Source organism: Lithobates pipiens, unplaced genomic scaffold (assembly GCF_037356315.1).
Source record: "Lithobates pipiens isolate NorthernLeopardFrog02 unplaced genomic scaffold, aLitPip1_a1.2 Scaffold_16, whole genome shotgun sequence".
In the NCBI taxonomy this organism is placed as follows: Eukaryota; Metazoa; Chordata; class Amphibia; order Anura; family Ranidae; genus Lithobates; species Lithobates pipiens.
This window is the reverse complement of record NW_027507748.1, coordinates 555,001-568,812: the sequence shown is the minus strand read 5'-3', so window position 1 is coordinate 568,812 and position 13,812 is coordinate 555,001. Positions and strand designations below refer to the sequence as shown.

The following is a 13,812-nucleotide window of genomic DNA, read 5'->3' as shown; positions in this document are numbered from 1 at the left end:
ATTTCCACAGCACCATTATTATTTTGTATTTGTAAACCTGTTTGTTGTCGGTGTCCCTTGTTAATTTTGACATGTACCTGCCTACTCACCCAAAAATGTTATATTTGCTATTTGAAGAAAAACACATAGGCAAGTATTTTCTTGGAAAAAAATCACAATTTATTTAACATCGTAAAAACAAAATAAATATGAAGGCAACGCTGGAGAAAGTGCTTGAATTTGCAAAGCCTTTGGCCCCCAAGGCACACATCAACTCTGCGGCTCAAAAACTTGGTAGCTTGAGAAGTCCATATAGAAAGGAGGTCAGTCTGGTCCAGGAATCCCAGAGAACAGGAGCAGCAGATGACATATATGTACCCAGGCTGTGGTACTACAACAGGCTGCGTGTTCTTCAGACCAGACTGAAGCCAGGCAATCACTTTCTTGTCTTCTGTACAGCCTTCCCTGCAGCCTTCCCTGGAGCCTTCCCTGCACCCTTCCCTGCAGCCTTCCCTGCAGCCTTCCCTGCAGCCTTCCCTGGAGCCTTCCCTGCAGCCTTCCCTGGAGCCTTCCCTGCAGCCTTCCCTGGAGGCTGTGGCTCTGGAGGTGGACCTGTGGCAGGAGGAGGAGGAGGATGGGGGAGCGCACACAGGTGGTCATCGTCAGTTGTTTCGCCACTCAACCCCTCGTGGATGGTTGTAAAAAATTTTTTTCCACATTTGCGCCGTTGGCCCTCCTCCATTTGCTGTAAATTGGAGGCTATGTAGAGCCATAGGCCTCTACAGCATTGATGGGGGATTTCAGGGCGTCATTAGCCTCCTTGATGAGGGCCAGTGCTGCCTCCTCTGTTTTAGTCCCCTTCCTGGGCCTTTTGTATGGAAGGACTAGGGGGGAGGCACCTGAGACTGGGTATTACTGGGCCCTGCCACCTCCTGGCTGTCACCTTCCCCCGCCTCCTCCTGTGTGCCACTTGCCAGAGCCTCCTCCTGGCCGAGGTCTTATGTATGAAAAAGGGACAGAGTTTTAGATTTTTGTTCATCAAACACACACAATTTTCAGCTCATGACTGTTGCAAATTTAATGTTACTAAATAGAAAAGACTATGATTCTGAGCCCAGCATTTTTCATTCTTACCCCAATCATTTTTGGCCACTACTGTCTATTGATATGTGAAACACTTTTTGTTAAATCATTCAAACAAAATACAAAAACACTCATCTCAGGATAATCTTAAAAGCCAATATAGTCATCAATCTAGATTCAGTATAGTCCTCTCATGTCACCAAAGTTAAAATCTTACCTTCGTTCTAACGTTCGTCGCTTCCGTTCCTCCTTCCTCTGCACACAGAACGTAGTTACGACACACATGTTTAAGCTTTATATACACTGCGCATGCCTGAAACTCCGCCCACGTTGCCGGCCCCTGATGTTCTTTCTAGAATATTCCCCGCCCCGTCTCTTTCGTCGCAGTGGGAGAGGAACATGGCGGAGACACACCAGCTGCATAATAATAGCAGTAACGAGGAGGAGGAGGAGGAAAGCCCAGAACCAGGAACGTCCCGATCCCGGAGGAGATTTAAGGCCACAAATATGTCCTTTGCTGAGATGTTGGAGATGGTGGACATCTTGAGGAGGAACGACTATGACGGGAATTATGGTCCATACCCAAACCCAAATCTGAGAAAGGCCAAGATCATGACTAAAGTTGTGAAGAGTCTGTACAGGAATTTTGGGGTACGACGATCCAAGGATCAATTGAGGAAACGCTGGTCGGACCTCAAATTAAGGGAGCAGGATCAGTACAGGAAGATCAAGAAAGTTCTTAGAAAAAGTAAATATTTGTTGTGTGTTCCTATTATTATTAATATTGCATGCTGCGCCATGTGTTTCTCTTTATGGTGTTGTACATTTAAAAATGGCTACTTTCATGTTCATACGCACAGTAAGCAGTCGTAGTAAACATCGTTCGTTTCCTAAATAAATACGCTGTTTTCCCAGATACCTGATTAAATACATTTGTTCATGTTATTTTTGAATGTAATAAAAGAGGTTTAGGACATTGTTGTCTAGATGTGTTTGAACCTAGAAGGAACAGCAAACTAGATCCAGTGTAATGTATGGAGAGGACAGTCAGCAGCTGTCTACACATCTGGACTCAGGGGCACTAGTGTGGGACACCAGAACAAACTTTTTAGGGTGTCAAACACAAGTACTCCATTGGATACTTGGGGGCCCATAAAAGGTAAGTATTCCAGCTTTAGTAGGGCATAATTCATGTCTTCAGCTTGTAATTCTGACCAGACAATTGTACCCCACTTCCAAGCAATGTTTATCATTCATATTTGTTGCCTCAAATATCTGTGTGCTAAGTATACCTTTTGTTTCATTCTCATAGGGGAGCAAAGAATCGGGAGATATCAGGTCACCAGGGACCCCTCACCTCCTGAACAAGGGGAACAGAGGTCACAACCAGAGGATGTAGAGGAAGGAGAGGTGCTCGAGACCACAACAGGTGAGTGTCTGACACCCCGGCTTCAGGTAATACGAGATGTATGCTTGCATATGTATAATACATGGTGTGTTTTTTTTTGATTTTTAGGTGATGTACATGTTGTGGAAGAACAATCAGATCATTTCACCAGTGACAGCGCCCAAAGGCTAATCCAGGACGTCATGTGGTGCAGTCAGGATTTGCACATTATCAAACAGAAAACTATGGATATTGAAGTAAAACTTAAAGTGGAGGGCCACCCTGAAAAAAGAAAATACATTCAAAATTAGAAAAAAAATCATTTTACTTACGAGAAATGCCTGTTGCTAGGCACATCATCCTAATCTGCCTCTTCCTCCTCCGCGGAGATCTTCTTTCTTCTCTCCTCCCTGCGGCGTCTTCTGGGTAATGGGTCGCTCTGTGTTCTGGGAACTGTGAGTCTCAGAACACAGCGCACTCCATTCACAAAGCACTGTGCGACTCGCGCATGTGCAGTAGGAAACGGGCAGTGAAGCTGCAAGGCTCCACTGCCTGTTTCCCTTACCCAAAATGGCGGCGCCGGGACCCGAGACCAAGGGAAGGTCAGCCTCGGGCGGCCGACATCGCGGGCGCCCTGGACAGGTAAGTCTGCTTATTAAAAGTCAGCAGCTACAGTGTTTGCAGCTGCTGACTTTTATTTTTTTTTTTTTCAAAACCGGCCCTCTTTAAGAACATGATTGATGAGCAGATGATCAAAGCTTGCCACAGCGCCTAGAGGCGATTCAGTTCGCATTGTGCGCTATACAAGTATTTCATTCATTCATTCATGTCCTAGGAAGAATTTAATTTTCCAAAAAATTGGCAGTATTTTGTGTTTTTTTTTTTTTTTTCAAAAAGTTTTACATTTTAAAAAAGCCTAATTTTGAAGATGCACACAGTATGTCAACATGTGCTATCTGCCATCAGGGGATAGCAATGTACGCGTTTTGTGCCTGCAACCCCTTCCTCAAAACTCAAGTAGGTGAGAGGAAGGGGTTGCACCCCCAAAACACGTCCATTTGCCCCCCATGATGGGAGATAGCACATGTTGACATTAGTCATGGGATCAGAATGCAAATCCCCATTTTGATTCCCAATTTGTGCGCATCTTCAAAATTTGGCTTTTACAGGAGTGACTTCACCCCATCTGTGGAAGGCAAGATCAACTCATTTTGGACAATATAATGTGTGATCTTGCCTTTGAAGTTTTTCAATGTTGAACTTTGTAAGTTCCAGAGTTGTGTATGTTCTGTGTTGAAACACGGCTGTTTATGTAACCTTATGTTTTGTTATGTAAAACAAAAAAATATGTAGCTAACTCAAAATGTTATATTTGTTTACAAAAAAATGTTTTACAACGCACATGTGAATGTGTACAGAACAAAATAATTTTTACTCAACATTGTGTGGCTTCTTCTTTCAAAAATCAATAACAAAATTTGTGTATAAATTGGTGTTTACACTGTCAATGGGTGTTAGATAATAATGTACACACCACTTGGTCCTGCAAGTGCTCTAGGAGACAGAAAAAAGAAACACGAGCAGGAATTCAAAATCCAGATTTTTCCAGCTTTAAACGTAAAATTTCTTCAAACATGTGCTGGCAAAGCAATGGCCCCCCTCCCCGAAAAATATTGTACGTAATTTTCACGGGCACTTTAGGGGGCAAGCCAGGACGGGCCGCTTCCAGGGATGTCATTGATTGCTGAAGTCCGGTGTCAGGTCCAACTGTGACATCATCATTTGGGTTGTTTCTTTTCAGAAAGTTATGCAGGATGCAACAAGATAAAACGATGGTGTTAAGTTTGTATTCCGCCATATTAATGGCCGTTTGAAACAGGCAGAACCGGCTGGCCAGAATCCCAAACGCGTTCCCCACAACTCTTCTGGCTCTGGTCAGCCGGAAATGAAAAACCCTCTTCTCAGGGGTGAGGGTCCTCTGGGGGAATGGCCTCATGATATGGTTTCCCAGACCAAAAGCCTCATCTGCTACGAACACAAATGGCAGTCCTTCGACGTTCTCCTCTGGGGGTGGCAATCCCAAGCCACCACTCTCGAGACATCGGTAAAACTTGGTCCGGGTAAATACTCCTCCATCCGACATCCGGCCATTCCCCCCCACGTCCACATATATAAACTCATATGTCGCCGACACCACCGCCATCAACGCTGGTGCAACCAATTCTTGGTCCACGAACTCCTCCCCTCCCTGTTCATGGACCGGGCTTGTGTCAAAGTAAGAACCCCAACACCAAGCCCCCGCACAGCACAAACTCTACCATATGTACGTAGACGAATCATGGTTTGAAAATGGTTGGCTGGTCAGAAAGACCAACAGAAAGTACCGATAAACAGCAATGTCTGAAAGAATGAAACAAACCAGAAACAAGCGGACAATAAGCACTGAAAATCAAAGTTTACTATACCAAGATATAGTCCACAATGACAAACAAATGCAAACTGACTACACACACTGATAATCAGATACGCACCGACAAGCACAAACTGTAGAGCAGGAACGATCTGAAGCACAAGTCTGAAAAGCGCAAATCGTCTCTAACCAAACTTCTACTAACACGCGATAAACACGAGATCAGCAGAAGGAACCCAATGGGTGCCGGACGTGGTGCTGAACTTCCTTTTTCTAGTCCCGTCGTACGTGGTGGACATCACCGCGTTCTTGGCGGTCAGAATTTGGTGCGACCGTGTGTAGGCAAGACAGCTTGAGCGGAATTCCATTGGAATTCTGTCGGGAAAACCATCAGAGCTTCTTCCGATGAGAATTCCGATCGTGTGTACGTGGCATTACAAGAGAGAAGTGCAACAATGTCAAACTTAGGGAGAAATCAATAGATCTCTATCAATCGACCAAGATAACTACTCCTGGCAAGTAAATTTGTGAGGAGCTCCCCGACTAAACCCCAGGGTACTACATTGATATTAGTAACGTTCTATTCCCTGTGCTGTTCTTGTCAGGAGGGGCCAAATTTGTGTAGCTACACCACAGGAAACTGCGACAAGACCATTTAATTACAGTGAAATCAAAATCCACCCAAACACCAGAAAACATAAAGATATAAGTGAACCAAAAACCCAGAAACAAAATACCCGACTAACAACCTAACATAGTAACAGAAAGCCTAACTAGCAACCTAACTATATAAATAAATATGAAATGGGGAACACATGATACTGTACACAGTACTGATACCGCTAGGTCAGGACAAGGTTCAAATGGAACTCTGCCCTTCCATAGAAGACCACTACTATTGGGACTGTTGTAGCACCCTCTAGTGTGCTAGATAGGATCAGTTGTTAGTGTAGGAAAATGTTAACTTTGCTGAGAGCCAAGCCTGGGCTGTGTCATTTTGGTCAGGGTTACTTTGGTTTAGTGCCTCCCCCTGTTCTCTGGAACATTGGATAATGTTCTGGACATAGTGGGTGGAGACTAGGAGGAGCTGCTTTGCATATTTATGAGATCCCCAACCAATCCCCAGGAAGACTGGAGAAGAGCAGACCATCTCATAGATAGACATGAGTCATGCCGACAGAGAAGTAGGGTGGAAGATGGAGATGGAGTGCCTTCCGATCTGGAGGGGGGTGGCTTCAGGCTTGGGGCTTGGGTGCTGGAGGATTCCCCCTAAAACACATGGAGGAGACCCTTCCTGGAGGCATGGGAGCAAGGAGAGGAGAACAGGAACAGGTCAGCATGTCTGGGAGCCCTCCTGAGGGTCAGTCGGGTGAGCTGGTGAGTGTCAGTCTGGAGGACTGGGAGTGTCAGTCTGGAGGACTGCAGAGAAGTAAGGTTGGAGGGCTGGTGAGAGGGCAGCTGCAGCCAGGGGGCTGGCAGGGTCTGGAAATGGTGGTGCATGGGATCAGTGGCCACAGGAGGAGTAATGACAGCTGGACACCAAACTTATTGCTACACAACTAAGGGTTCCTGGGTCCCTGCCTGTAGTGGGCAATGGCTTCATCTGGGTAATGGTTGGATAATTTATTGTGTTCCAGTTGGGTTCTGTAAGCAAGTGAGTGCTGGAGGAGGAGCTTTATATAGAGACTGTATATAGGAAAAGTTGTCCCTGAAGTTTGTTCTGAGATCAAGTGGGCTTCCCATGGCTTCCCATCCCCGCCCAAGTTTATTAACCTTCAATGAACCACAAAAACAAAGCTGCGGACTGTTCTCTGTCTCTAGAGTGCCTGTGAAAGTTTGGTGTGCCTGGCTGTGCAGGGTGGAAGATCCCGGTTATTTGTGGCCCTTCAGAGAGTGCGCTACACTATACTAGTGGGAGCATCTCTCACATTCAATGTGGGTATCTGGACATCCAAGCCTTGGCATAACAGGAGCAAATGGCTGCAAAAAGAATTTGGGACGGGCACCTCATGGCCATGAGAGGTAGCAGGCAAAGCTAATTCAGAATAAACTTGAACCAGAGGCTGTATTTCTCTAAAAGGAAATCTGTCCTGATTAATAAGGTATACGCCACCTGAATGTATTCCAACAGTCTCTCCCTAGTTCAGTCCGGCAAAATCTGGCGGCAAAAATCCTACACCAGTTTTTCCACATTTTGTTGTTACAGTCTTATTCCAAAATGGATTAAATTCATTATTTTCCTCAAAATTGTACAAACATCCCCCATAATGACAACGTGAATGAAGTTTGTTTGAAATCTTTGCAAATTTATTAGAAATATAAAACAAAACAAATCCCATGTACATAAGTATCACAGCCTTTGCCATGACACTCAGAATTGAGCTCAGGTTCCTCCTGTTTCCACTGATCATCCCTGAGATGTTTCTCCAACTTGATTGGAGGTCACCTGTGGTAAATTCCTTTGATTGGACATGATTTGGAAAGGCACACACCTGTCTATATAAAGGTTAACAGTGCATGTCAGAGCACAAACCAAGCCGTAAAGTCCAAGGAATTGTCTGTAGACCTTCGAGACAGGATTGTATCGGGACACTGATATGGGGAAGGGTACTGAAAATGTTTTGCAGCATTGAAGGTCCCAATGAGCACAGTGGCCTCCATTATCCATACATGGAAGATCCACCAGGACTCTTCCTAGAGCGGGCCACCCGGCCAAACTGAGTGATCGGATGAGAAGGACCTTAGTCGGGGAGGTGACCAAGAGCCCAATGGTCACTCTGACAGAGCTCCAACATTTCTCTGTGGAGAGAGGAGAACCTTCCAGAAGAACCATCTCTGCAGCCCTCCACCAATCAGTCCTGTATGGTAGAGTGGCCGGACGGAAGCCACTCCTCAGTAAAAGGCACATGACGGCCAGCCTGGAGTTTTCCAAAAGGCACATGAAGGACTCTCAGACCATGAGAAACAAAATTCTCTGGTCTAATGAAACAGATTGGACTCTTTGGCCCGAATGGCAAGCGTTGTGTCTGGAGGAAAACAGGCACCGCTCATCACTTGGCAAATACTATCCCTAGCGTGAAACATGGTGGTGGCAGCATCATGCTGCGGAGATGTTTTTCAACTGAAGGAACCGGGAGAATAGTCAGGATTGAGGGAAAGATGAATGGAGCAATGTACAGAGACATCCTTGATGAAAACCTGCTCCAAAGTGCTCTAGACCTCAGACTGGGGCGAAGGTTCATCTTCCAACAGGACAGTGACCCTAATCACACAGCCAAGATAACAAAGGAGTGGCTTGGGGACAACTATATGAATGTCCTTGAGTGGCCCAGCCAGAGCCCAGAATTGAACCCCATTGAACATTTCTGGAGAGATTTGGAAAAAGGCTGAGCACCGACACTCCCCATCCAACCTGATGGAGCTTGAGAGGCCCTGCAAAGTGTAATGGGAGAAACTGCCCATAAATAGGTGTGCCCAGCTTGTAGCATCATACTCAACAAGATTTGGGGCTTTAATTGGTGCCTAAGGAGCTTCACCAAAGTATTGAACAAAGGCTGTGATGTACATGGGAGGAGCCTGTGATACTTATGTACATGGGAGGAGGAGTCTGTGATACTTATGTACATGGGAGGAGGAGTCTGTGATACTTATGTACATGGGAGGAGTCTGTGATACTTATGTACATGGGAGGAGTCTGTGATACTTATGTACATGGGAGGAGGAGTCTGTGATACTTATGTACATGGGAGGAGTCTGTGATACTTATGTACATGGGAGGAGTCTGTGATGTTTATGTACATGGGAGGAGCCTATGATACTTATGTACATGGGAGGAGCCTGTAATACTTATATATATGGGAGGAGCCTATGATACCTATGTACATGGGATTTTTTCTTTTTAATAAATTTGCAAAGACTTCAAACAAACTTCTTTCACGTCATCATTATGGGGGATTATTTGTAGAATTTTGAGGAAAATAATGAATTTAATCCATTTTGTAACATAACAAAATGTGGAAAATGTGAAGCACTGTGAATACTTTCCGGATGCTCTGTAAATAGCCTCCCATGGATGCATTTTGACATAAAGGACAGCAAATAGTCTGAGCAAAATCCTCCAGTTCCCAAGTGCAGCTGATCCGGTTATTAGAAGGTTCCAGTGTTATATCCGGAGTCAACAGCACGGTTGCATGCTACACTCAGGAAACTGAGACCAGACCAGATTTATTAAAATAAGAAAATGTAGAGGAGGAACTAAATACCCTCCCAGCAGCCAACATCAGGCGGAAACTTATTACTGGTATCTACTGGCTGCTGGGAGACACCTGCTGATGGACGCCAGAACTACAACCTTCCGCTCTGGGAAGCACAATGTGACCAGCAGGTGATCCAGGTCCTGACAGTTTATTTCCTTACCTAGTAATGAAGGATCAGATGTTGTGTCTGCAGTCTCTAGTGTCATGGCTGATTGATTACCCTATGTCCATGTATTTATTCACATAGCCTGTCCCTAAGCATTATATGAATTGGCAACTTCCTGTCTCAGGTCACACAACATCCAGTCCACGTCTCACCATTTTCTCTGCAGTGAATCACATATGTGAGAGTGATAATGTGTTGAAACACATTTCTTCCTTTTATTGTTCTGCTTGTTTGTGTCTGTGTCAGATCTAATTACTGTGTAGTTCTCAATTGCAGAGCACTACACTGAGAGATCTGGGGATTGTGGGATATATAGTTTCTTCACAGAAAGTGGCAGTTCTCACACTACAGACAGAAGTCATACATGAACTTGCATTGCCTCATGTCTGAACACAGACAGAAACTTCTGACATCAAAATGTGATTTACTTTACTATAGGCAGTGTGTACAGGACAACACATGACATCATAAAACTAGAGGACAACACATGACATCATAAAACTAGAGGACAACACATGACACCAGGAAACTAGAGGACAACACATGACACCAGGAAACTAGAGGACAACACATGACACCAGGAAACTAGAGGACAACACATGACACCAGGAAACTAGAGGACAACACATGACACCAGGAAACTAGAGGAGAACACATGACACCAGGAAACTAGAGGAGAACACATGACACCAGGAAACTAGAGGACAACACATGACACCAGGAAACTAGAGGAGAACACATGACACCAGGAAACTAGAGGACAACACATGACACCAGGAAACTAGAGGACAACACATGACACCAGGAAACTAGAGGACAACACATGACACCAGGAAACTAGAGGACAACACATGACACCAGGAAACTAGAGGACAACACATGACACAGGAAACTAGAGGACAACACATGACACCAGGAAACTAGAGGACAACACAAGACACAGGAAACTAGAGGACAATACATGACACCAGGAAACTACATGATCAATGCACCTTTTATAGAGAAGGCGCTGGTATATGCATAAGTCACGATCAGTGGCCATTCTTACACTTCTAACCAGAGTTCAAAGGTAATGCAGGGCATTATGGAAATTTTAAAATTTGGGTTGGGTAAATTTCCCCATCATTTCTCCAGAACAGCAAACCTTGAACCTGTAGAATTCTCTGTGAACCTACAGGAGCCGCTAATCCAAACCTCATCCCTGCCCATGATGCTGGGAAATCCTTGGGTTGTACATAGACCATGAGAGCAGCATGTTAGGAGGACAGCAGATTACCCCTGGAGAAGAATGGGGGGAAGAGGACCTTTCTTCACAAGCAGATTTGAGGTGTTCAGAGCTGTGAGAAGCCGGGATATAAATCACTTGTTTCTGATGGTTTCACTCTTCACCATCCACTAGATGTGAGATATGAATTGTGGTTGGATTGACACACCAGATTTCATGTTGTTTTTATCCATAAAATTCAGAGGAAATTCACGTCATGTGATGAAAAACCGTCTTCCGCTTTGAGTTCTTTATAACGTTCATTCTTCCCACAAAGACCTCACACCTGACTGCAGCAATGTGTCCCCTCCGTGTGCTTCTCCTGTGTCCCCTCCGTGTGCTTCTCCTGTTGGCTCTTCTCTATCCAGGCACAGGTATGTAAAACATTATAAAGATGTGCTAATACAGTATTATTATCAGAGTACATATCATAGATACCCCGACTGCAGCAATGTGTCCCCTCCATGTCCTCCTGTGTCCCCTCCGTGTACTCCTGTGTCCCCTCCGTGTCCTTCTCCTGTGTCCCCTCCATGTCCTCCTCCTGTGTCCCCTCCATGCCCTACTCCTGTGTCCACTCCGTGTCCTCCTCCTGTGTCCCCTCCGTGTCCTCCTCCTGTGTCCCCTCCATGTCCTCCTCCTGTGTCCCCTCCATGTCCTCCTCCTGTGTCCCCTGCGTGCCCTCCTCCTGTGTCCCCTCCGTGTCCTCCTCCTGTGTCCCCTCCATGTGCTCCTCCTGTGTCCCCTCCATGCCCTCCTCCAGTGTCCCTTCCGTGTCCTCCTCCTGTGTCCCCTCCATGTCTTCCTCCTGTGTCTCCTCCATGTCCTCCTCCTGTGTCCCCTCCCTGTCCTCCTCCTGTGTCCCCTCCATGTCCTCCTCCTGTGTCCCCTCTGTGCCCTCCTTCAGTGTCCCCTCCATGTCCTCCAAAGAGGGGATCAATGAGAAGAATTGGTTTAGATTTTCTTCACCTTCAGTCCATATCATGAAGATATCATCAATATAGCGATAATATCTGTATGGCTTTTGTTGTATGCTGTTCAGAAATTTGTCCTCCAGGTCAGCCATAAATAAGTTTGCATATTGGGGTGCCATTTTGCTACCCATAGCAGTACCCATACACTGGAGATAGATGTCATTATTGAAAGTGAAGTAGTTGTGTGTAAGAATGAATTCGATGAGCCGTGTCACATCCTCAGCAGTGTATTTGTGGTTTGGTGAGGATGATAAGAATCTGTGACATGCCGACAACCCATCCTTGTGAGGGATGTTACTGTACAGAGATTCTACATCCATGGTGACTAGAAGTGTATTTGGGGGTAATTGTTGTATATTGTTAAGCTTGTTCAGAAAATCAGTGGTGTCTTGTAGGAAACTCGCAGTGTTCATGACTAAAGGTTTTAAGATGTTTTCTACAAGGCCTGAGATATGTTCGGTAAGTGTATTCATACCTGTTATAATGGGTCTGCCTGGATTTCCTGGCTTGTGAATCTTGGGCAGCATGTAGAAGTCTCCAATTCCTGGATTATCCGGAATCGCATTGATGAGTTCGGAATGTAGGTGGCTTGGTATTGTCGCAATGAGATCTTTTAATTGCTTAGTAAAATCCTGGGTCGGATCATAATCCAGTGTTTTGTAGTAAGTAGTATTTGTCAGCTGCCTCTGGCCCTCTTGTATATATTTGTCTGTATCCATCAGAAGGACTGCTCCCCCTTTATCTGCTGGTTTGATGGTTATGGCGTGATTATTGCGCAGATCATGTACAGCTCTTCGCTCCAGTGGTGAAAGGTTGTATAATATTTTCTTTTGCTGGGTGGGTAGCAGGGATGTAACTCGCAGCCTGAAGCTGTCAATATAGGTATCCAGTTTGGGGTTGCGTCCTTGTGGGGGTGTAAAATTGCTGTTCTTTTTCTTTTTGTCACTTCCTATTGTCTTAGGATTCCTTTCATTACTGTGAAAATATTCTTTGAGCCTCAGTCTCCTAAAGAATTCCTCCATATCTGACCATACCTGTAAATTATCCAGTTTGGTGGTTGGGCGGAATGTGAGGCCTTTGGAGAGGACTGTTGTTTCTGGTGTAGAAAGTTTATGATTTGACAAATTTATGATTCCGAGCTCCTCTGTTATATCCATATTTTCTGTCAAGTCAGCATTTATACAAGGGATACCATGGGATTCTGGATCGGGGTTCAAGTTGCTGATGGTAGGAGTTGTAGAAGTTGTGTTTGTTTTTTGTTGTTTAGGTTGTATCCAAAAGGTCTGCTCTTGGTGTAGCTTTTGGAGTTTTTTTGCCTTCCCGTTCATGGCAAGTTTTTGCAGTTGTCTATGTAAGGTTTCCATCTCATTCCTAATTTGGTTGATGCTTGTAGGGTCCAATGGTGCTGAGGTTTCAAACATCAACTGCTTTTGTTTCCGGATTGTTTACCTTTTACCATACAGTTTATGAGTGAGGTTGTTCCTTAACCTTTCGCTGGTACGTCTGCAGAGTCCTTCCGCATAAGGAGAGTTCAGTGTATTTGCACAAGGATTTTTAATCCGGAGACCCTGTGGTATGAGATTCCTCTTTTTGCATCTTGAGAGAAAGAAGATGTCACTGTTGACCTGTGTTTCCTTTGTGATCAGGTTGGTTAACTGCTTCTTTAAGTGGCTATATGCAGTATCTTCCATCATACTTAATGTGATTGTAGCCGTATTAGTGCAATTGTGACAGAGAAAATTGAGTACTGTCCGTGATACTTTTTTTATTTGCACTAACATACAATTTTTCAGGATAAGCTTTCGGGGTATGTCCCCTTCTTCAAGGTCCAAGCAGTACTGATTTACAAATTTTTACGCAGAATGTAAAAAAAATAAAATAAATACCTCTGAGGGAAAGAAGAGAGAGAAAAAAAACAACAGAAAAAAAACACATACAAATCAATGGCAATAAAGATAAGAGAAGAGTTAGTGAGATAAGACAGAGGGAGAGCTACGGAATGGAGGGGGGAGGGGTGCTGGTCACAGAGGGGGTTGTAAAACTTTAGTATAATGAGTAAGGAAACCTATATCTAAATTCAGGCCATTATTTTTTGTGTCAAAAAGAATTATCATTCTTAGTTCAAAGGTTTTCCTTTCCTGGATTGTTCTGAAATTCCCTTTAAGAACTAAAACATTGAGGTCTTCTATAGGGTGGTCCGGTTGTGAGAAGTGATGTCCCCCAGGTGTACATAAACTCTCTTCTTTATGTTCCTTGATGGTGTGTCGGTGTAAATTCATCCTCGTTTGCAACTTCT

General features: G+C 44.6%; 1 protein-coding gene across 2 annotated transcripts in view; it reads left to right on the top strand.

Annotated features, from left to right (window-relative positions):
- The window catches only part of LOC143981520 (pregnancy-specific beta-1-glycoprotein 2-like), a 545,541-nt gene that overhangs the window by 465,500 nt on the left and 66,229 nt on the right, over positions 1–13,812 (top strand). Inside the window, exon 1 of one of the 2 annotated variants that reach the window (XM_077479390.1) lies at positions 10,786–10,919. The exons of the other annotated variant lie outside the window; for it this stretch is intronic. Within the exon in view, the coding sequence (XP_077335516.1) occupies positions 10,844–10,919 (76 nt within the window). The 5' untranslated portion in view covers positions 10,786–10,843. Of the gene's footprint in view, positions 1–10,785; positions 10,920–13,812 lie in introns of those variants that run through there. 2 annotated transcript variants of the gene reach the window in all.